The sequence below is a fragment of the Erythrolamprus reginae genome, chromosome 4 (assembly GCF_031021105.1).
Source record: "Erythrolamprus reginae isolate rEryReg1 chromosome 4, rEryReg1.hap1, whole genome shotgun sequence".
Lineage (NCBI taxonomy): Eukaryota > Metazoa > Chordata > Lepidosauria > Squamata > Dipsadidae > Erythrolamprus > Erythrolamprus reginae.
The window spans coordinates 71,624,653-71,648,150 of NC_091953.1; the positions used below are offsets into that span (position 1 = coordinate 71,624,653).

At 42.8% G+C, this 23,498-nt stretch overlaps 1 protein-coding gene across 1 annotated transcript in view; it reads left to right on the top strand.

Annotated features, from left to right (window-relative positions):
- Positions 1–23,498, top strand: part of CFAP47 (cilia and flagella associated protein 47) — a 1,022,460-nt gene that overhangs the window by 898,077 nt on the left and 100,885 nt on the right. Inside the window, exons 59-60 of the mRNA XM_070750589.1 lie at positions 15,582–15,741; positions 20,477–20,574. Of these exons, the coding sequence (XP_070606690.1) occupies positions 15,582–15,741; positions 20,477–20,574 (258 nt within the window). The remainder of the gene's footprint in view (positions 1–15,581; positions 15,742–20,476; positions 20,575–23,498) is intronic.

Here is a 23,498-nt window from a genome sequence, read left to right on the forward strand (position 1 = left end):
AGTTGGAATGCGTTTGGGGGTTATTGCAAAATTGAATCCTTTTGAAAGAATATTGGTTTCTGTAGTGGTGAGTATCCTGTCTGATATGTTATGTACTGTTTTTGTCATAAGTTGTTGTGGAGGGCTGGGTTTCTGCTGTATTTCTAGTTTGTGGAGTTTTTTTATTATGTGTGTCTGTCTTGTATTGGGTTTCTGTTTCAGCTCTCCAGATTGATATTTGTTTGAATTTATCCCAGAGTATAGGGTGTATTTGGTTGCTGAGTTTAAGGTGAAGAGAGAGTAGACTTTTGTTGATTTAATCAAGTATGAATCTTTTTTTGTGGAGTTCATTTCTAATTAGGGCTAATTCAGTTCTTTTTAGGATCCTCTCAATGGCTGGGGTTTTTGGGTGGAATTTTAGTTGGAAGTATTTGGGAATTATTCTTTTGTCTCTGCAGTTGCGTAGGAATGTGAGATCACATAAGATGGAGGCTTTTCTGACTTCAAGTTTTTCATAGGTCCTAGTCAGTAGGAAAGTGTCCTCCCCGTAGAGGTAAGATATTTGTTTTCGTAGATTTTCACGGGTATATGTATGTAGATTGTTCTGAGTTCGGGTTTTGCCCTGTGTAATATTTTGCATGTCTATGCGACGTTTCGGTGAAATCACATTCACCATCATCAGGCTGAAGTTTCAAGCTTCGTGCTGTTGTAAAAATGGAATGTTTGCAACTGTCATTTCTTCCTAGTATATAGTGTGGGGGTGGAGATTTGGTTTGAATGTAGCAAATAGATTGGGTGATTATGTTTTAGTGATCTGATTGGTTGGTGGAATCATAATTATTAGAAGGATTGACATGGTGATTATTATGAAGTGTTTTTTTGTTTAAGGCTGGTTTCCAAATCTCTGGTAGGCGAGACGTATCATCTCTTTTATTCATGCAAAGGGGGTGTTTCTCAATCTCTATAGCTTCTAAAGTAATTCTTCTATATACATTTTCTGTTTTGGAAAGTAATTTAGTTTTTTCACAGTCAATTTCGTGCCCTGTTTTTTTAATGTGCTGGACAAGGGAGGAAGTCTTTTCTTCTTTTTTAATTGCATTCTTGTCTTCTGCAATGCGTGCACTTACTCTTCGATTGGTTGTCCAATGTATGTCGCTGCACATGTTTTGCAAGGAATTTCATAGATTCCTTGGTATTCCAATTGGATTTTATCTTTTGGGCTCCTTAGGATATTAGATATTTTTTGGTTAGTGGAAAATGAAGTTTTGATGTTATGTTTGTGCAGAATTTTACTAATTTTGTCTGTGGTGCCCTTGATGTAAGGGAGGAGGGTGGTACCATTGTCCTGTTCTTGATCTTGATTTTTGGGGGGTGTCTCTTTTTTGATTAGGTTTGTGATTGTTTTCCTTTCGAATCCATTAGAAATTAATACATCTTTGAGTTTGTTCAATTCAGTTTTTAAGTGCTCATGGTCAGCTAGGTGTTTGGTTCTGGTGATGAGAGTTTTGGCCACTGAGGTGATTTGTGCGGGGTGGTGGTGTGAGTGTGCATTTAGATAACGGTTGGTATGGGTTTTCTTTTGATAGATAGTGTGTCCTAGGGTGCCATTGGGTTTTTTATAGACCAGTACATCTAGAAAGGGAAGTTGATCATTGATTTCTGTTTCCATAGTAAATTGTAATTTGGGGTGTAGGTTATTGAGATGTGTGAGGAAATTGTCTAGTTTTTCCCTTCCATGTGGCCAAATTACAAAAGTATCATCAACATATCTCAGCCAAAGTTTAGGTTTGTGTTTGGATTGCTCTAATGCATTATTTTCGAAATATTCCATGTAGAGGTTGGCGATAACAGGTGAGAGGGGTGATCCCATGGGGGCTCCCTCTATCTGTTTATATCTTTGTTCATTATAGATGAAGTATGTATTAGTCAGGCAGTGGTTGGTAAGGTCTAGGATATATTTGGGGGGCTTGTGTTTGTCCTGGATAGCTGTTAAAGGCTTCTTTAATAGGTATTTGTGTGAAAAGGGATACGACGTCAAAACTCACAAGTAGGTCATCAGGTTGTAGGTTTTGTTTTTTAATTATTTGTATAAAGTGGAATGAATTTTGTACATATGAGGTGATAGTTTCTGTATATGGTTGGAGATATTTGGCTAAAAATTTGGCAAGGTTTTGTAGAGGGGAGCCTATAGAACTGACTATTGGCCTGAGAGGTATTCCTTCCTTGTGTATTTTTGGAAGGCCATAGAGTTTTGGACATATGGAAGATTTTTCTCTGGGGATGATTTTTCGCTGGATTTCTTCACTGATGGGAGAGGCCTTAATTTTGGATTTGGTGGTTTTTTCTAGGTAGGTGGTAGGATCTGTGCTTAGGAGTTTGTAGGCCGGGTTTTATAGTAGGGTGGACATTTTTTCTTTGTAGTCTGATGTGTTCATCACTATTGTGGAGTTTCCTTTATCGGCTGGAAGGATGATTATATCATTGTCTTTCTTCAAATTGATAAGTGCATCTCGTTCCTCCTTTTGTATGTTGCTTCTAGGAGGTTTACTAGAGCAGAGAATATTAGTGACTTTAAGTCTGATTTTGTTGGCTTCATCTGGGTTGATTTTATTTAGAGTAGTTTCAATTCCACATATGATGTTTTCAGTTGGAATGCGTTTGGGGGTTATTGCAAAATTGAATCCTTTTGAAAGAATATTGGTTTCTGTAGTGGTGAGTATCCTGTCTGATATGTTATGTACTGTTTTTGTCATAAGTTGTTGTGGAGGGCTGGGTTTCTGCTGTATTTCTAGTTTGTGGAGTTTTTTTATTATGTGTGTCTGTCTTGTATTGGGTTTCTGTTTCAGCTCTCCAGATTGATATTTGTTTGAATTTATCCCAGAGTATAGGGTGTATTTGGTTGCTGAGTTTAAGGTGAAGAGAGAGTAGACTTTTGTTAATTTAATCAAGTATGAATCTTTTTTTGTGGAGTTCATTTATAATTAGGGCTAATTCAGTTCTTTTTGGGATCCTCTCAATGGCTGGGGTTTTTGGGTGGAATTTTAGTTGGAAGTATTTGGGAATTATTCTTTTGTCTCTGCAGTTGCGTAGGAATGTGAGATCACATAAGATGGAGGCTTTTCTGACTTCAAGTTTTTCATAGGTCCTAGTCAGTAGGAAAGTGTCCTCCCCGTAGAGGTAAGATATTTGTTTTCGTAGATTTTCACGGGTATATGTATGTAGATTGTTCTGAGTTCGGGTTTTGCCCTGTGTAATATTTTGCATGTCTATGCGACGTTTCGGTGAAATCACATTCACCATCATCAGGCTGAAGTTTCAAGCTTCGTGCTGTTGTAAAAATGGAATGTTTGCAACTGTCATTTCTTCCTAGTATATAGTGTGGGGGTGGAGATTTGGTTTGAATGTAGCAAATAGATTGGGTGATTATGTTTTAGTGATCTGATTGGTTGGTGGAATCATAATTATTAGAAGGATTGACATGGTGATTATTATGAAGTGTTTTTTTGTTTAAGGCTGGTTTCCAAATCTCTGGTAGGCGAGACGTATCATCTCTTTTATTCATGCAAAGGGGGTGTTTCTCAATCTCTATAGCTTCTAAAGTAATTCTTCTATATACATTTTCTGTTTTGGAAAGTAATTTAGTTTTTTCACAGTCAATTTCGTGCCCTGTTTTTTTAATGTGCTGGACAAGGGAGGAAGTCTTTTCTTCTTTTTTAATTGCATTCTTGTCTTCTGCAATGCGTGCACTTACTCTTCGATTGGTTGTCCAATGTATGTGGCTGCACATGTTTTGCAAGGAATTTCATAGATTCCTTGGTATTCCAATTGGATTTTATCTTTTGGGCTCCTTAGGATATTAGATATTTTTTGGTTAGTGGAAAATGAAGTTTTGATGTTACGTTTGTGCAGAATTTTACTAATTTTGTCTGTGGTGCCCTTGATGTAAGGGAGGAGGGTGGTACCATTGTCCTGTTCTTGATCTTGATTTTTGGGGGGTGTCTCTTTTTTGATTAGGTTTGTGATTGTTTTCCTTTCGAATCCATTAGAAATTAATACATCTTTGAGTTTGTTCAATTCAGTTTTTAAGTGCTCATGGTCAGCTAGGTGTTTGGTTCTGGTGATGAGAGTTTTGGCCACTGAGGTGATTTGTGCGGGGTGGTGGTGTGAGTGTGCATTTAGATAACGGTTGGTATGGGTTTTCTTTTGATAGATAGTGTGTCCTAGGGTGCCATTGGGTTTTTTATAGACCAGTACATCTAGAAAGGGAAGTTGATCATTGATTTCTGTTTCCATAGTAAATTGTATTTTGGGGTGTAGGTTATTGAGATGTGTGAGGAAATTGTCTAGTTTTTCCCTTTCATGTGGCCAAATTACAAAAGTATCATCAACATATCTCAGCCAAAGTTTAGGTTTTTGTTTGGATTGCTCTAATGCATTATTTTCGAAATATTCGAAATATATATATGTTTTTGTAGATTTTCACTGGTATATGTATGTAGATTGTTCTGAGTTCGGGTTTTGCCCCATGTAATATTTTGCATGTCTATGCGACGTTTCGGTGAAATCACATTCACCATCATCAGGCTGAAGTTGTAAGCTTCATGCTGCTGTAGATATAGTTTGTTTGCAACTGCCATTTGTTCCTTATAAATAGTGGTGGGGGTAGAGATTTGGTTTGAATGTAGCAAGTAGATTGGGTGGCTATGTTTTAATGATTTTATTGGTTGGTGGAATCACATTTAGTTGAAGGATTGACATGGTGATGATTATTATATGGTTTTTTGTTTAAGGCTGGTTTCCAAATTTCTGGTAGGCGGGACGTGTCATCACGTTTATTCATGCTGAGGGGGTGTTTTTCTATCTCTATGGCTTCCATGATTATTCTTTTATATGTGTGTTCTGTTTTGGGAAGTAATTTAATTTTTTCAAAGTCAATTTCATGTCCTGTTTTTTTTAATGTGCTGGACAAGGGAGGAAGTTTTTTCTTCTTTTTTGACTGCATTTTTATGTTCTGCAATGCGTGAGTTTATTCTTCGATTAGTTTGTCCAATGTATATACATATATATATACATATATTTATTGAATTTTTTAAGTCAGTTCTCACAATTCATTTATTTTTCTGTAGCTGGAGAGTTGGTTATTCATTCCAATGCGTAATATATCAATATTCAGTATTGTAAGTAATGAGAAGAGATGTAAGGACTGAAGTGGAGAGAAAATAAAGCAAAGTTCCAGAAAGTTCCAGTAGAGTCTTGAATATTCTAGCTTATTTTAAAGTCTCATCAGGCTCTTATCCTCCATATGTCCTCTGTAGATCTAGCAATGTCCATAGATCACCCACAGTCCACCGATCTGCAAAGTGCAATAGCAATCCACAAATTGCAGTAATAATCCACAGTCCCCAGTAACAAAATCTAGGAACTTCTCAGAAAAAATATAATCCACTTGGCACGTTTCAGAGGGGAATATGGTAGTCTTTCCCTAGTACCTCTATTTAACGGTTTCTAGCAGCAGCAGTCAAATAACCACACTGTGTCTGCTATAAGAAAAGAAAGAAATAAGAAAAAAAAAGAATCTGGGATCTACTTTAATGCTGTAATTCCTCCATCACAAGTTGAAAGGGGAAAAAGAAAGGGGTTGTTTTAAATCCTCTTATTTCTCCCTTAGAAAAGCGACGTTCTTCTTAGATGAAAGTTAAAAGACGCTTTCCCCCCCCCTTCCAATCGTCGTTTCAGTGAAACCTCGCCGCTAGCAGAGGGGAAAGATGCCGATTTCTCCCTCCTCCCTCATAAGATCCTTGCAGCAATTCTGAGATTTGGAATAGCGCAATTTCCTAAAGATTAACTCACTGGTTCGCTTTCTCCTGGTGTGTATTGGAACCGCCTGCTACCGCACGAATCCCAGCGACCGATAAGGTCCCACAGAGTTGGGCTTCTCTGGGTCCCATCGACTAAACAATGTCATTTGGCGGGCTGCAGGGGAAGAGCCTTCTCTGTGGTGGCCCCAGCCCTCTGGAATCAACTCCCTCCAGAGATTAGAACTGCCCCCACCCTCCTTGTCTTTCGCAAACTACTCAAGACCCACCTTTATCGCCAGGCATGGGGGAGTTAAGACACTTTCCCCCAGGCTTTTATATTTTATGTTTGGTATGTATGTGTTGTTTGGTTTTTAAAAATGATAGGGTTTTATATGCTTTCTTTTTTAATATTAGATTTGTTTCACTATAACATTGTTTTCATTATTGTTGTGAGCTGCCCCGAGTCTTCGGAGAGGGGCGGCATACAAATCTAATAAATTATTATTATTATTAAGTCAGATCTGTCACCACGATCACCCTCGCTAGGTTATTGCTCAGTCTTCTCCAGCCAGGAGTACTCTAGGCCAGTGTTTCCCAACCAGTTTGCCACGGCACGCTAGTGTGCCGCGTGACATGATCAGGTGTACCGCAAAGGAGGAAGCTCAGCTTCTGGTCTCACAACTTTTTGCTGAGAGTGCGAAGAGCAAAATGTTGTGAGACTGGAAGCTGAGATTCCTTCTTCGCGCCTTCCAAGTTTTCCAGCAACTGCAGCGCCCCGCCCGGCTGGAGCTTCCCTGGCAGCAGCAGGTGAGCTTTGGGGCCTGGTGGGAGGGCAGCGGTGGCGGCAGCAGCGGCACTGGGCAGTAGCTGTTGGGCGGCGGCAGGGTGGTCAGCTGTGAGGCGGAGATCCGGAACAGAGGCACCAACGGCGGCGGCTGGACATGTTGCTTTACGCTGCACATGCTGGCATTGCATGGCTGGCACTTGCCTGCTGGCAGGGCCGGGATGGAGGCTCTAGCCCCATGCCCATGCCCAGCGCAACGCCAGCATGTACAGCATCTAGCAACACATCCAGCCGCCACCGTCTGTGCCTCCGTTACGGAGCTCCGCCTCACAGCTGACCACTCTGCCGCCGCCCCACGGCTACTGCCCAATGCTGCTGCTGTGGCGTAGTGTATGAGAAAGAGAGAGAGAAAGAAAGAAAGAGAGAGATAGCAAGAGAGAAAGAGATAGCAAGAGAGGGAGAGAAAGAGAGAGGGAGAGAGGAGGGGAGAGAAATAGAGAGAAAGCAAAAAAGAGAGAGAGAAAGAGAGAGATAGCAAGAGAGAAAGAGATAGCAAGAGAGGGAGAGAAAGAGAGAGGGAGGAGAGAGAAAGCAAAAAAGAGAGAGAAAGAGATAGCAAGAGAGAGAGGGGGAGAGAGAAAGCAAGAGAGAGAGAAAGAGAGGAAGAGAGAGGGAGAGAGAAAGCAAAAAAGAGAGAGAGAGATAGCAAGAGAGAGAAAGAGATAGCAAGAGAGGGAGAGAGAGAAAGAGAGAGGAAGAGAGAAAGCAAAAATGGGAGAGAGAAAGAGAGAAATAACAAGAAAGAGAGAGAGGGGGAGAGAGAGGGGGAGAGAGAAAGATAGCAAAAGAGAGAAAGAGGGGGAAGGAGGATGAGGGAAAGACAAAGGGAGGGAAGGAGGAAGAGAGAAAGAGAGCAAAAGAGAGAGGAAGGAAGGAAGAGAGAGAAAGAGGGAGAGAGAGAGAAATTGAGCGAAAGGGAGGAAGAGAGAGATTTTTTTGTCCAAACTTTATTTGCCACCCCCCACCCTCACCCGCTCAATGTTCCCCAGGATTTTGTAAATGTGAATAATGTGCAGCAGCTCAAAAAAGGTTGGGAAACACTTCTCTAGGCCACCATGGCGCTCCTATTCTTAAGGCACACGATCTCTCCAGGGAAAAAACCGCTCCGTCGGTCGAGCTGCCGCTCCATTTTTTGGAGAGATTTGGGGCTAGATAGGAAGCTTTTGGGGCAGCAATTTTTGGAGAGATTTGGGGCTAGATAGGAAGCTTTTGGGGCAGCGATTTTTGGAGAGATTTGGGGCTAGATAGGAAGCTTCTGGGGCAGTGATTTTTGGAGAGATTTGGGGCTAGATAGGAAGCTTTTGGGGCAGCGATTTTTGGAGAGATGTGGGGCTAGATAGGAAGCTTTTGGGGCAGCGATTTTTGGAGAGATGTGGGGCTAGATAGGAAGCTTTTGGGGAAGTGATTTTTGGAGAGATGTGGGGCTAGATAGGAAGCTTTTGGGGCAGCGATTTTTGGAGAGATGTGGGGCTAGATCGGAAGTTTTTGGGGCAGCGATTTTTGGAGAGATTTGGGGCTAGATAGGAAGCTTTTGGGGCAGTGATTTTTGGAGAGATTTGAGGCTAGATAGGAAGCTTTTGGGGGAGCAATTTTTGGAGAGATTTGGGGCTAGATAGGAAGCTTTTGCGGCAGCGATTTTTGGAGAGATGTGGGGCTAGATAGGAAGCTTTTGGGGCAGTGATTTTGGAGTGATTTGGGGCTAGATAGGAAGCTTGGGGGGAGCAATTTTTGGAGATATTTGGGGCTAGATAGGAAGCTTTTGGGGCAGTGATTTTTGGAGATATTTGGGGCAAGATTTTTGGAGCCCTCCTTGAGCCCCCGGCATCACACCCGGCACTCTACTGACACGGGAGCCTCCCCAGAACCCCGGATGACAGCGGATGACTGTAACTCAGCCCGGAGCCCTCCTCAAGCCCCCGGCATCAAACCCAGTGCCCAGCTGACACAGGAGCTTCCACGGAACCCCCGACAACAGCAGAAGATGCACGGAGTCCTCCTTGAGTCCCGGGATCACACCCGGCACCCAGTTGACGCAGGAGCTTCCCCAGAGCCTTGCGCTTGATCAAATCATAATCAACTAATAAATCAGCAAAAACAAGACCAACCAAAACACAACTAAATGCAAAAACAGTACTGATCAGCAGCACTCATCAACTACTCCACTACCAGCATCCTACCATGAAGAACGAATCACACACTCAGAAAGAAGACACTCCTACTACCTACATGGAAGACAAACCCACCACACACAAAGAAGATGAAAGAGCTGACTTCCTAGTGAGTTGCACACTGTGCTCCATGTATACACTCCTACCCTCAAACTTCCAAAACCTCACTTGCAATAAATGTAAAATAATCCAATTACTTGAGGAAAAAATAGAAAACCTAGAGAGAAACCTCAAAACCCTGCAGCACCAACATCAAAACAAGAAAGACCAATGTACTCCCAACACATCCAACACCAGAGAAGAGCACATCAGAACCAACCCCCCCCCCCCCCGAGGTTGAAAATGACTGGACACACATCACCCAAAGAAGAAAAAAACAAACCATCCCCAAACTCCCACCAACTCCAACCCACCTCCCTCCAACCCCAGTGCCTACAAGTAAGAAATATGCAGTACTCCTGGCACAAGAAGATCAACAAACACCTAACAAGGAGCCACCAAGAACCAAGCACAACAATACAACACCATCCAACACAGTCATCACAAAGGCTAGTCCCCCTCTCCCCAACCCAACCAACAAGAAAAGGAGAGTAGAGGTAATTGGTGACTCAATTCTCAGGGGAACTGAACCTGCCATCTGCAGACCGTACAATCAATCCAGAGAGGTGAGCTGCCTCCCTGGAGCCAAAATCTCTGACATAGCGCTAAACGTCACTAAAATCCTAAAACCCACTGACTACTACCCCCTACTGGTGATCCATGCAGGAACAAATGACACAAGGAAAGACATGAATCAAATTACGGAAGACTACGACCACTTGGGCAATACAGTCAAAAAGATAGGGGCACAGGTCGTCTTCTCCTCTATTCTACCCACAAGAGGACAACATCCTGACAGAGAATGCAAAATCCCACAAATAAACCACTGGCTAAAGAGATGGTGTCGCCAAAACAACTTTGGTTTCCTTGACCACGGTCTACAATACCTTCAAGAAGGGCTCCTAGCAGGAGACGGGCCACACCTTACCAGAGCTGGAAAGAACCTCCTTGGAAATCGACTAGCCCAACTTATCAGGAGGGCTTTAAACTAGAACTGAGAGGGGTGGGTGACCAAAGTAAGAGACTGAATAATGAACAAAACAAGAAAGGGGTACAAGTTAAGCCCACAAATAAACCAGAGGATAAAAAATGTCCATCCAGAATCAGACACAAACACCTAAAATGCCTGTACACTAATGCACAAAGCCTGGGGAGCAAACAAGACAAACTAGAATTGCTACTACATGAGGGCCAATACAATCTAATTGGTATTAGAGAAACGTGGTGGGATGAATCGCACAACTGGAACACATGGATAAAGGATTACAATCTCTTCAAGAAAAACAGGTCAAACAAGAAAGGAGGTGGAGTTGCACTATACATAAAAGACCACTACACCACCACTGAGCTATATCAATCCAAAGAAGATAACCCCCTAGAAATCATATGGGTTAACATAAAAGAAAAAAGGGCAATGTTACAATTGGAGTATACTACAGGCCACCAAACCAAACAGATACAATGGATAACCTCTTTACAACCCAACTATCAGCAATATGCAACAAGAACAGCACAACAATAATGGGGGACTTTAACTACCCTGATATTAACTGGAAAATAAACTCAGCACAAAGTGGAAAGTCTGACAGATTTCTCACCAGCCTCGCCGACAACTTTCTAACTCAAAAAGTGTAAACAGCAACCAGAGGGACTGCAATACTAGACCTAATTCTAACAAACAGGGACGCTAGGTGAGTGTGACCACATCATCCTCAAATTCAACATTGTGCAATCACTAACTACAACACCCAACTCCATTACAGTCCCAGACTTCAGAAAAGCGGACTTTAACAAGCTCAGAGCAAACCTGAAAAATAAACCCTGGAAGGAACTTCTAAAGAGTATATCCACACAGGAAGCCTGGGAAGCCCTAAAAAACACTATCATTGAGGCCCAAAACAATTCAATCCCCATGAAAAAGAAAAGCAGAAAAACTAAAATGAAACCAGCATGGCTAAACAAGGACCTCATCGACAACGTAAAAGAAAAAAAAGTCAAATACAATAAATGGGAAGAAGGACTCATAACCAAGGTGGAATATCAGCAAACAGCCAGAACCTGCAAACAAAAAATAAGAACAGCAAAAGCTCAACACGAACAATACCTCTCAATGAAAGTTAATGACAACAAAAAAAGTTTCTTCCATCACATAAACAATAAGAAGAAAATCAAGGAAACAGTCACTATACTAAAAAATAAAGATGGTAATGAAATCACAGACAACAGAAATAAAGCACAGCTGCTCAATACCTACTTTACATCAGTCTTCACACATAAAGGAACCAACCAACCAAGCTACAACTTAACTGCAATAAACAGCCCCGGAAGCAGATAAAGCTACTATTAGGGACTACTTGTGGGAGCTCAATGAGTACAAATCACCGGGACCTGACGGACTTCACCCCAGAGTCCTAAAAGAACTGGCAGACACCATAGTGGAACCTCTTCTCCTCATTTACCAAAAATCTTGGGCCACTGGAGACCTACCAGATGACTGGAAACGAACTGATGTAGTTCCCATCCACAAAAAAGTTAAAAGGACGGATCCAGACAACTATAGACCTATTAGTCTGACTTCAATGCCTGGAAAAATACTGGAGAAAATCATAAAAAAAAACAGCTCTGCCGCTACCTGGAAACAAATAGGATAATATCCAACAGCCAACACGGGTTTGTCAGAAACAAATCATGCCAAACCAATCTCATATCCTTTTTCAACACCATAACCAAAACAGTAGACCAGCGCAACATAGTGGACCTCATATACTTAGACTTCAGCAAAGCTTTCGATAAAGTTGACCACAATCTCCTAATCAACAAATTAGAAAAAAGCGAGGTAGAGTACAACACATGCAGATGGATTAACAGTTGGCTGACCGACCGCATCCAACGAGTTGTCCTCAACGGTTCCAAATCCACATGGAAGAAAGTAGGCAGCGGGGTACTACAGCGGTCTGTCCTGGGTCCTGTGCTCTTCAACATTTTCATCAATGACCTGGATAAGGGAATAGAAGGGCAACTAATCAAATTCGCAGATGACACCAAGCTGACGGGGGTAGCCAATACCCTTGAAGATAGGCTCAAATTTCAGAAAGACCTAGACAGACTAACACAGTGGGCCCACACCAAAAAATTGATGTTCAACATCGACAAGAGCAAAGTCCTTCACCTAGGTAAAAAAAAACCTGGACACACATACAGCCTCAGAGAAACCCCTCTTAGCAGTAGCGACTGCGAAAAAGATCTCGGAGTCTTGGTGGATAATCAACTAAACATGAGTCAACAATGTGCAGCAGCAGCCAAAAAAGCCAATACAATCCTAAGCTGCATCAACAGGGTTAATACACTCCAAGACCAGGGAAGTCTTAATACCACTCTACTACAGCCTGGTCAGACCATACCTGGAGTGTTGTGTTCAGTTCTGGTCACCACACTTCAAAAAAGACATTGAACTATGGAGAAGATGCAGAAAAGAGCAACCAAAATGATCAGGGGACTAGAAACCAATTCTTACGAAGAGAGACTGCGGGAACTGGGCATGGATAGCCTAGAGAAAAGGAGGGACATGATAGCAGTTTACAGGTATACGAGGGGTTGCCACAGAGAGGAGGGGATCACTTTATTCTCCAGGGCACCGGAGGGCCGGACGAGGAACAACGGCTAGAAGCTGACCAAGGAGATATTCAACCTGGAAATAAGGAAGAACTTCCTGACGGTCAGAACGATCAACCTACGAGTGGACATTGGGAACTCCAATACTTAGGACATTTTTAAGAGGAAATTGGACTGCCATTTGGCTGGGATGCTATAGGGTTCCTTATTAGGCAGGGAGTTGGACTTGATGACCCTCAAGGTCCCTTCCAACTCTAACAATAAATAAATAAATAAACAAACCAGACTGATGGTAACCCCCTGTCTTCAGATCCTTTCTCACAGGATCTGCGGCCCTCAAAGGACCGATCGATGCCTATAGAGTGGTGGTGTTGGACGGAGCTCGGCTCCACACCGTCCACCCGACTCCACAGTTGGCTCCACCCCCTTCCATTTTTATTTCTATTGTTGATACTATTTCTAGATGTTCATTGTAATCAACTGTTTTTCTATTTTCTTTCCAGCTCCAATTTCTATAAAGAGCCTTTTTAGGTCTTCACAAAGATCTTTAAAAAGTCCAACGAGCTTCTCATAGACACACATCTCCATCTTGTCAAAATCAGTTCATTTTTGAAAGATTAAAATCTGCTGCTAGCTGCTAGCATTAGCCTGCTTCTACAGCTTTTTATAATATGTTTTAGATAGCAGATATTATTATCAATTAATTAGGTGACACTTTTTAACAGATATGCCTCTATTTAAATCCACTTGGTGCTTTAAAGATTATTTTCTTCAAGTTCTTATTTTTCCAGTTACATCATTTCATAAAATATTTAGTCTTTTAAAATAGTCTAATACAGTTCACCAGGTTCCACAAATAAAGTCTAATCCAGTTCAAACCAGCAAGTACACTGTTTTTAAGCCTTTTTTAAACTTCCAGATAATTCTTTCTGTTCAAGGTCAGTTCAGCTGTCAACATAAATAAGTCTTCCAACAAGTAGATGGTGTTGTCTATTGCCAATAGCACAATAGACAACATATATTTCTTTACAGAATACTGTATATTCTCTATTCGCTGAAATTCACTTAGTCTTTAAATATTATCTTCAAAATCTTTTAATTCAATCATTTTCAGTCACTTTAACGTTGCCAAATCTTATCCTCAAGATTGGGCTTTCAATCCAATTCCTTTTGTTTTTTCTATGATTTTTCTATTGGCTTAATAGTGACTCTCTCCATTTTAAAACACTTTTCTTTCCCATTAGACACACAATTTATTCCTTTATATTTTAAATCCATTTAACACCATTAAAAGTTCTCTTCAGCCTTTTGGTTGTCAAATCTCTTTAATTTCCACTAATTAATTTATAATAACACCCTCAAAAATTGGGCTTTTAGTCCATTTCCTTTAGGTCTATATGATCTTCCAATTGGCTAGATATATATTTCATGTATGGTTGTGTTTATCCAATCCAAATCAATTTGTAATTCCAGACTCCTCCAATTTCCTTATTTTTACATTCTGATCACATTCTAGTAGTTTTACTTTCTGTTTTGATGTTGTGTTTAGCATTTCTTGCAAATTGTTAAGGAAACAATTGCTACACATTGTAATTATTGTTTTTCACACTATAAGAAGTACTTTTTTCTGCCAACAGATGGCGGAAATTGGCAGTGATAGGTGGAGGCTGCCATGGAATGGGCCAAAAACAGGATACACAGAGGCTGAAAATGGGATGCACAGATAGGAGGTGGTGATAAGTGGTGATGGCAGCGATGGGTGGCAGCAATCCCCACAGCCTGGAACAGTTGATCGGTGGTATTCCAGCAGGCAGATCCAATCAGCTGCTCATGCTAAATCAGGCTACAATAACATGCTGAAGCTAACCAGGCTGTTTTCTGTTTTCTATTTGCTGCAAGAACACTAGCCAGATGAATACCAATGGATGCTGGAAGGCAGAGGCAGATTTTTTATCTTGTTTTCCTCCCCAAATGCTAGGTGCATCTTACTATCTTATTTGCACTTCTAGTGCAAAAAATATGGTACATATCTAAATATTGATTCTAAAATATATGCCCATGTCGTTTATTAAATTTTAGTCAAACATATATTTAGCACACTTTTAAAAAAATGGAACTCGTGTTCTTCTTTTTGTTCCTCTAGCATGGGTTTTATATAAAAGGATTTCAACCTGCCCATTTTAGTTCATCAAAATTTACTTATTCCTAACACACAAAATTTAATTGTCCTTTCCCTCTGTGTCAAGGTATATTTTTCTATATGGTAGTTCCTTTAAAACAACTTTGTCCATACTGATTGAATCAAGGACCAGCATTTTATGCTTTTGCTCTAGTGAACTCATAACCCATAACAGATTTAATTATGAAAATTCAGTGTGCATGCCCACATAATTAGAGGAGTGTTTTCTGATGTGTAGATCTCATCATCTAGCATCCAAACTTGAACAAATGTTTTAGCCTTATCCTTTTGATAACAATACTCAAATGATTTACCAGTACCTTTTAATAAGTTTGTAGCATTATTTCTCCTAGAGAAATATGGCTTTCACAAATGTTCTTCCTTGCCTTATCACTATTGTGGATCATTCTTAGGTTCCCTGTCTCCATCCAGCTTTAAGAGTGATCCTTGGGGTATGTTATTTTTCTGCCTGAATTGGTCTCAGGGTTCTAGAACCAGGGATCATTTCATCATGCCATGATGGTAAATCCTTTGAAAGGCTAAAGATTGTCCATTAGAAACAGAGATAGCAAGATATTTTGTATAAGTTAACCTAAAAGAGAGAAATAATCTCAAGGTTGTATTAGATAAGAGTGACATTAAAGAAGCAATGTGTAAATTAAGTAACCGCTATTCTCATAGTGCCACTATTTAGATATCAAACATTTGTGGTAAGCTGGTTACCTGCTTCTGGGAAATAACAGTTTTAATGTTACTTATAAATGATAGTGGATTTTTTTAAATAAAAAAGAGGTTCTTTATAAACAATTGACTTTCTTTTTGTGCTGCACATTTTTTTAACTATATAATTAAGAGTAAATAACAAAGCAATTATTTATACTATTTAATTTTCTATTTTTTAGGAATAATTTTACCTCAAAAAAGCAAGCTTGATATTCCTATATTATTTGCCCCTCTTTCTATGAAACTCTATGAAACCTTTCTTGTTATTGAAGTTAAGAAGGTCCATGAAGAAAACTGGACTTATGATGACACATTTGAATTAAGGGAATCAGTAAACAGGTCAGTATTTTAATCATTATCCATAACATGTTGATTGATTGATTGGTTTAATTTATATTGCTACCTATTTGCCCATGGCAATTCAAGTTGGCTTACAGAATAAAAGACCAAATTAAAACAATAAAAACTAACAAAAATAATCTAATAAATTAATATAGTACAATTTAACCAAATTACTCTCACCCACCCACCCCCCTCGCCCCAGCAACAGCAGAACTCATGTGCCATTTAATGGGTTCCATCCCACTCTGGATTCCCCAGGCTCACAGGAAGAACCAGGTCTTCAGCTCCTTACAGAAGAGTATTAGAGTGAGGGCCATTCTAATCTCTGCGGGAATGATGTCCCAGAGAAAGGGAGCCACCATGGAGAAGGCTCATTTTCTGGGTCCCTCCAGATGTATCTCCCTGAGGGATGGGACCCACAACATTCCCTGCCTCCCCGTTCTGATGGGTCTGATAGATGTAACTGGCAAGAGACAGTCCCTCAGATCACCTGCTCCCAAGCCATGAATGGCTTTTAAGGTAACAACCAGCATCTTGAATTGCACCTGGAAGAAAATCTGCAACCAATGCAGCTCCTGCAGTAGAGATCATATATGTGTAAGGTGGGCTGCTGCATTTTGCACCAACTGGATTTTACGGATGTTCTTCAAGGACAACCCTATGTTGCAATAGTTAAGATGGGAAGTTACAAGGTCATGAGTAACTGTGAGTAGGGAGTGCATGACTGGCGCACAACCTGCAGTTGCACAAAGGCCTTCCTGGCTACGACCTCCATCTGTTATTTGAGCAGCCATTGTGCATCTAGAAGAACCTCCAGATTATGTGCAGGGTCTCTTAGGTTGGTGCCACCCCATCCAAGGCCAAAGATGGCAATTCTCCCTGAGCCAATGAAACCCAAGGGTTTAATTTCAACCTGTTGTTCCCCATCCAGCCCCTAACAGCCTGCAGACATTGCAAGAGGGAGTACATGGCATCACTTAACTCACTATGGGCCAAGACATACATCTGAGTATCATCGGCATATTAGTGATACCTCAGTCCATGGCAGGGATGAAATGCTCCCAGTTCGGACCAATTCTTGTGTACCAGTAGCAGCAGGTGCTGGTGGTTTGCCAAGCCAGTAGTGACTTGGCTTGCCATGTCCCCAAACCAGTCCCTCGATCATCGCTCAATCACCCTGCCCAGCCCAGTCTCTGCTCTGCAGATTGCCTGCCTGAAGTGCTGCACCCCTGAACTCCTTGCCAGGTAAACCTATGAAATAGTGGCAAAAAAAGATATAATAGGCTGTGCTGCCCCAGTCCTGCTCAACATCACTTCTTTGCTGTGCTGCAAAGAAGCACAGAAGTTCCAGCACATCCACCCCATGAGTGAAGCAGGTGGTATGATCCAGACCACTTGACAGCAGCAGGTTGCATGAAGGAGGGGTGCTGGGGGCAAGGGACCTTCACCTGCTCTCCGCACATGAGGACAAACTGCTGCCTTCTGTGAACTCCTCACCGCTCCTGCACTACACAGTGTTTCCACAGGCTCCAATGCATGCTGGTGGGGTCCAGGGAGGGGTGTGGGCATCTGGACATGCCCACCTGAAGCAACATCCAACTGATATCCAAGTCACACCCACAAAATAAGCCATTCCCATAGAACTGATAGGGAAACATTTTAGATTTCATAATTGGTCCATGGTAACAGATGTTCTCACCCAGTGGCTTCATATAAATGTTGAACAAGAGCAGATAGAGCCCTGAGCCCTGTGGAACCCTGTAAGCAGTGGGTGATAGCCAGATCTCTCCCTTCCCATCAACACTGACTGAGAGTGGCTTGCAGAGGAAGGAAGTGAACCAGGATAGCACAAAGCCTCTTATTCCCTGAAGCTGCCTCAGGAGAATATCATGGTTGATAGCATTGAAAACTGCAAAGAGGTCAAGTAGAGCAAGGATGGATGCACTACCCCCATCCTGCTCCTGCCAGAGATCGTCCAAAGTGTGACCAATAGTTTCCCAAATCCAGGTCTGAATCCTGACTGGTAGAGTTAAGACAATCCATTTCATCCAGAAAACTCTGGAGCTGCCTCATGATCACCTTCTCAACATCCTTCCCCCAAAAGGAAAGATTGGAGACAGGTCATAAATTATCCAATTGGGTGGAGTCCAAAGATGGCTTCTTAAGATGTGGGAAGACCACAGCCTCATTGAAGTGCTGGGGCATTGCCTCCTCCTGTAGGAAGCATCACCATCAGAGTCCACCCACCTGTCACCTCCTGGGAAGCTTTCACATATCAGGAGGGACATGGGTCTAAGACACAGGTGCTTACGCACATACTCCCTAAGATCCTGTCCACATCCTTGGAAGCAACAGTGTCAAACTGTTCCCAGATAACACAGCAAGAACCTGCCTCTGGGGCTTCCACCAGACCAGCAACCATGCCGGCATCTAACTGGGAACAAAGTCGAGCAATTTTTGTCTTCCATCAAATTCCTTAGCACACCCCTTCAAGTGGACCTCAATCATCTCCTTCCCCAAGAGGAGGAGGCTCACTTTAATCCCTTGACAATTATCTAAATTTGATTTAAATTTGAAATCATTATGTGAATTTAGTTGATATATTAAATAATTTATATAATTACATAATATAAAATATTACACATTAAATTTGAACAAGTGTAGGACATCTTAAGAATTTTATACTATAAAACTTCTGTACTGTAATTCTGTACTGCCCAAAATTATTAGACTGTATAGGTAGGACAAAGTCATCTTTGGTTATAGTATTTCATAAGATTTGTCAGCTATCCAAGAAGGTATTGATACTTTACAACCACTAAATTCAATGAAATGATGGTTGTATAAGAAGAGCCAAATTGCCATCTTTCCTGATTTAAACAAATTAAAACATGCCTGATCTAATGGTTAATTGAGGGAGTCAATATCTCTGTTATAAATAATTAGTGTTGGGCAAACCGAACTTGAATAGTTCGGGTTCGTGCAGAACTTTGCGGTGTTCGGCATACCAAACCCAAACCCGGACTTTTTAAAAAGTCCGTGTTCAGGTTCGGCATTCGCTTGAACACCGCAGTGGGCGGGACGGGGAGGGCTCTGACTCAGCAAAGCTGGCTGATGAACTCTGGGAGTTGAAGTCCACCCCGGCGCTCTTTGGAAAGGGAAGGGGGGGTGGCAGGCAGAGGGGAATTCCCCTCCTCTCCCAGCTTCCGCGCCGCTACCTGGCTGTCATCTTCTGAGAAGAGGAAGAGGATCTGGGCGCCGGTGGTGGTGGAGGAAGGCGAACGCTGGGGTGCTGTCGGCCGGTTGGGAGGCTGGGAGGGAGGCGGGAGATGGGAGAAGGAGGAGGAGGGCTTTAAAAGGGTGGAGGAAATCTGGACCATTGGAGGGGAGGCATGGATTTCCCACAGACAGATGTGTGTGTTTCCAGCTGGTGGATTTCAAAGGGGTGTGCCCGCCTTTCTCCTACCCCTTTCCCCGGTGAGGAGCAATGGAGGAAGGCACACAGCAGGTGAAAAAAGAGGGGGGCGATGCCCGTTGCCTGCCAGCCTTCCTTACCTGTGTGGTCTCTCTCTCTCACACACACACTACACCTACACACAAGCACACATGCACCCTCTCTCACACACAACTTTCTCTCTCTCTCTCTCTCTCTTTCTCTCTCACACACACACTTTCACAGACATATTTACACAACACTCTCTCTCACACACACACACACCTTTGAAAGCCACCAGCTGGAAACACCCCCCCCCCATCTGTGGGAAATCCACGCCTCCCCTCCCTCTTTGTGTTCCAATGGTTTGGATTTTCTCTGCCCTTTTAAAGCCCTCCTCCTCCTGCCTCCCTCCCAGCCTCCCGAGTGGCCGACAGCTCCTCGTCGTTCGCCTTCCTCCGCCACCATGCAGAGGCTGGGAGAGTGGGGGGGATTCCCCTCTGCCTGCTGCCGCCCCTCTCCTCTTTCCAAAGAGCCTCGGGGTGAGCTAAGGCTGCCCTGGGCAATGGGCACAACAGGGGGGGAGAGCCGTGCCACCTCTGAGCCCAAAATTTCCCCACCTCAGGAATGGCGCAACAAGCAAAAGGAGGTGGGGAATCCCATTTGCTTGCTGCCCACACTGGGATTCGGGGGGGGGGGGGGGGCTTTTATTTCTCCTTTTATGTCTCCTTTTATTTCTTACTGAAAAGGCATGTCTGCAGCGTCCGAGCCTTTTCCGTAAGAAATAAAAGGAAACAGGCGGCTGTGGGCTGCTTTGGCGGAAGATGGGAGGGTGGGGCCAGAAGTGTTGGGGTTCAGGTTCGGGTTTGGGTTTGGCAAACTTACCCAAACTCTGCTGTCAAGTTCGGCCAAACCTGCCAAACCCGAAATTCGATGGGTTCGCCCAACACTATAAATAATGTAATATCAGTCAGTAGCTGTAAAAGAGGCTATAATTATTTATGTCATCAGTGCATGTATTGTTATTTTTTTTCTATTTTGATGTTAAATCAGTTCTTTTGTATTAAAGCCACTTTAATTGTTTGGTAGATGGCATATATTATGAAATGGGATCAGCCCTAGTACATGGCATAATTTTGTGATAAGTAGATTTTTAAATTACATTTTGTATCAGATATATTATTGAGACAAGAGATTTCAAATAAGTTTTAAATGAATAGATAATGCCACAAAGTAATGATTATACTAGGATTTTTTTAAAATGATAATATTAATATTTAAGTTGCTTGTATTTCTCAGCCAAACTGTAGTAATAAAGGATGAAGAACTTAAAGGACTCCGTTGGATATACCCAATTTATGGAATTCCTGAAGCTCCACCCAATGAATCAGCTCCAGGTATCAATGAACAATAAAAATTGGGTAGAGTGATATGAAAAGAACATTCTCCAGCTATGATCCAAGCTAAGATAAATGGAATTGTAGATACACAGAACTTAGAGCAAACATTCAAATGATGAAGTAAATTACAATTGATGTTATAATCAATCAGTTCCTTCTTCTTTATTTTATTTATTTATTTATTGGACTTATATGCCGCCCTTCTCCGTGGACTCAGGGTGGCTTACAACATTTTGGTAAAAAGTTACGATAAATAAAACATTTCTAGGTCAATTAATAAAATAATTAATTTTAAAATTATCTTAAAAAACTAAACATTTAAAAGCAAAGAGTCACATACAATCACACTGAATACATTCATTGGGCAGAGGCTGGGATCTAATGACCCCAAGCCTGGCGACATAAATGTGTTTTCAAATTCTTATGGATGGCAAGGAGGGTGGGGGCAGTGAGAATGTCTGGGGGGAGTTGATTCAAGAGGGCTGGGGCTACCACAGAGAAAGCCCTTCCCTTAGGCCCTGCCAGCTGGCATTGTCTGGCTGATGGGACCCTGAGGAGACCAACTCTGTGGGACCTAACCGGACTTTGGGATTCGTGCGGTCTCAGAGATAATCTGGTCCTATGCCATGTAGGGCTTTATAGGTCATAACCAACACTTTGAATTATGTCCGGAAACCAATCAGCAGCCAATGCAGTCCGTGGAGTGATGGAGAGATGTGGGCATATTTTGGAAGGCCCAAAACTGCTCATGCAGCTGTATTTTGGACGACTTGAAGTTTCCAAACACTCTTCAAAGGTAGCATTGCAGTAGTCAAATCTTGAGGTGATAAGGGCATGAGTGATTGTGAGCAAATCACTGTCCAAATAGGGCCACAACTGGTGCACCAGGCGAACCTGGGCAAACGCCCCCCTCGCCACATCTGAAAGATGGTGTTCTAAAGTCAGCTTTGGATCAAGGAGGAGGCCCAAGTAGCGGACCCTCTCTGAGAGGGTCAATAATTCCCCCCAGGGTAATGGATGGACAGATAGACATGTCCTTGGGAGGCAGTACCCACAGTCACTCTGTCTTGTCTGGATTGAGCTTGAGCTTGCTGACACCCATCCAGACCCTGAAAGCCTCCAGACACCGGCACATTACTTCCATTGCTTCACTGAATGGACATGGGGTGGAAATGTACAGCTGAGTATTGTCAGCAATCTGGTAGTAACTCACCTTGTGCCCCTGGATGATCTCACCCAGTAGTTTCATGTAGATATTAAACAGCAAGGGGAGAGGATCGACCCCTGAGGGACCGCACAAGGTAGGGACCTAGGAGTCAACCTCTGACCCCCCGCTAACACCGACCATGACCGATCAGAGAGGTAGGAGGAGAACCACTGTAAAATGGTGACTCCCACTCCAAATCCCTCCAGTTGGTGCAGAAGGATACCATGGTCGATGGTATCAAAAGCTGCTGAAAGGTCAAGAAGCACCAGGACAGAGGATAAACCCCTGTCCCAGGCCCGCCAGAGATCATCCATCAGCGCGACCAAAGCAATTTCCGTGCTGTAGCCAGGTCTGAATCCTAAGTGCCAAGGGCCTAGATAATTGGCTTCTTACAAGGATCACTGGAGCTGGAGTGAGAGTGACACCACCTTCTCAACAACCTTCCCCATAAAGGGACGGTTGGAGACAGGATGATAGTTATTAAATACAGCTGGGTCCAGGGAAGGCTTCTTGAGGAGGGGGTGCACAAGTGCCTTCTTGTAGGGAGCTGGGAAGGACCCCTCCCTCAGAGAAGCATTGGTAATCTTCTGGACCCTGCTCTGTGTCACCTCCCTGCTTGCTGAAACCAGCCAGGAGGGACATGGATCCAATAGGCAGGTGGCGGAACTCACAGCTCCAATGGACTTGTCCACGTCATCAGGTGTTGCCAGGTCAAACTTGCTCCAAACAGGTGAGCTAAGACAGTCTCCTGTCACCTCGACTGATTTGTTGTCAGCCGACTCTGCATTCCAATTGGAGTCTGTGAAAAAATGGTTAAATGCCTCAGCACTACCCTGCAATGGTTCCTAAACTCCCCCCTGATTAAGGAAGGAGTGAGTCACCTTAAACAGGGTGGCTGGGTGGGATTCCACAGATGCAATTGGGCCAACATTGTATGCACGTCTTGTCGACCAGATTGCCACTTTGTCAAACTTAATATTCTTGTGTATAATAAAGAAATATGTACAGTTGTACCTTGTTTTATGAACACCTCTTCATACGAACTTTTTGAGATACGAACCGGGCATTCAGAATTTTTTTGCCTCTTCTCTTCTTCCTTGCTTCTCTACCGGCTGCTGCTGCTGCGAGCAGCGACCGAAACAAGCACTTTTAAGTATGTAGGCTCTGATTATCACAAGGGAACTGGAGCCAGGCTTTGCCGTGCAGGATCTCCACCCCACCATCCCTTCTGCTACCATCATGGCAAAGCGGCAAGGCATTGGCGAAGAGAGAGAACAGGCAGCGAAGGGTGCAGGGCATTTTGGAAGAGAGTTCAGGCACAGAACGTAGCAGCAAGCCAGAGGCATATTGAAGAGACTTCGGGCACAGAATGTAGCAGGAAGCCAGAGGCATATTAAAAAGAGTTTGGGCACAGAACGTAGCAGGAAGCCAGGGGCATATTGAAGAGAGTTCCGCCACAGAACATAGCAGCAAGCCAGAGGCATATTGAAGAGAGTTTGGGCACAGAACGTAGCAGCAAGCCAGGGACATATTGAAGATGTAGCTTGCTGCTACATTCTGTGCCCAAACTCTCTTCAATAAGCCCCTGGCTTCCTGCTATGTTTTGTGCCCAAATTCTCTTCAATATGCCTCTGGCTTCCTGCTATGTTTTGTCCCCAAACTCTCTTCAATATGCCCATTGCCTGCTGCTACGTTCTGTACCTGCACTCTCTTC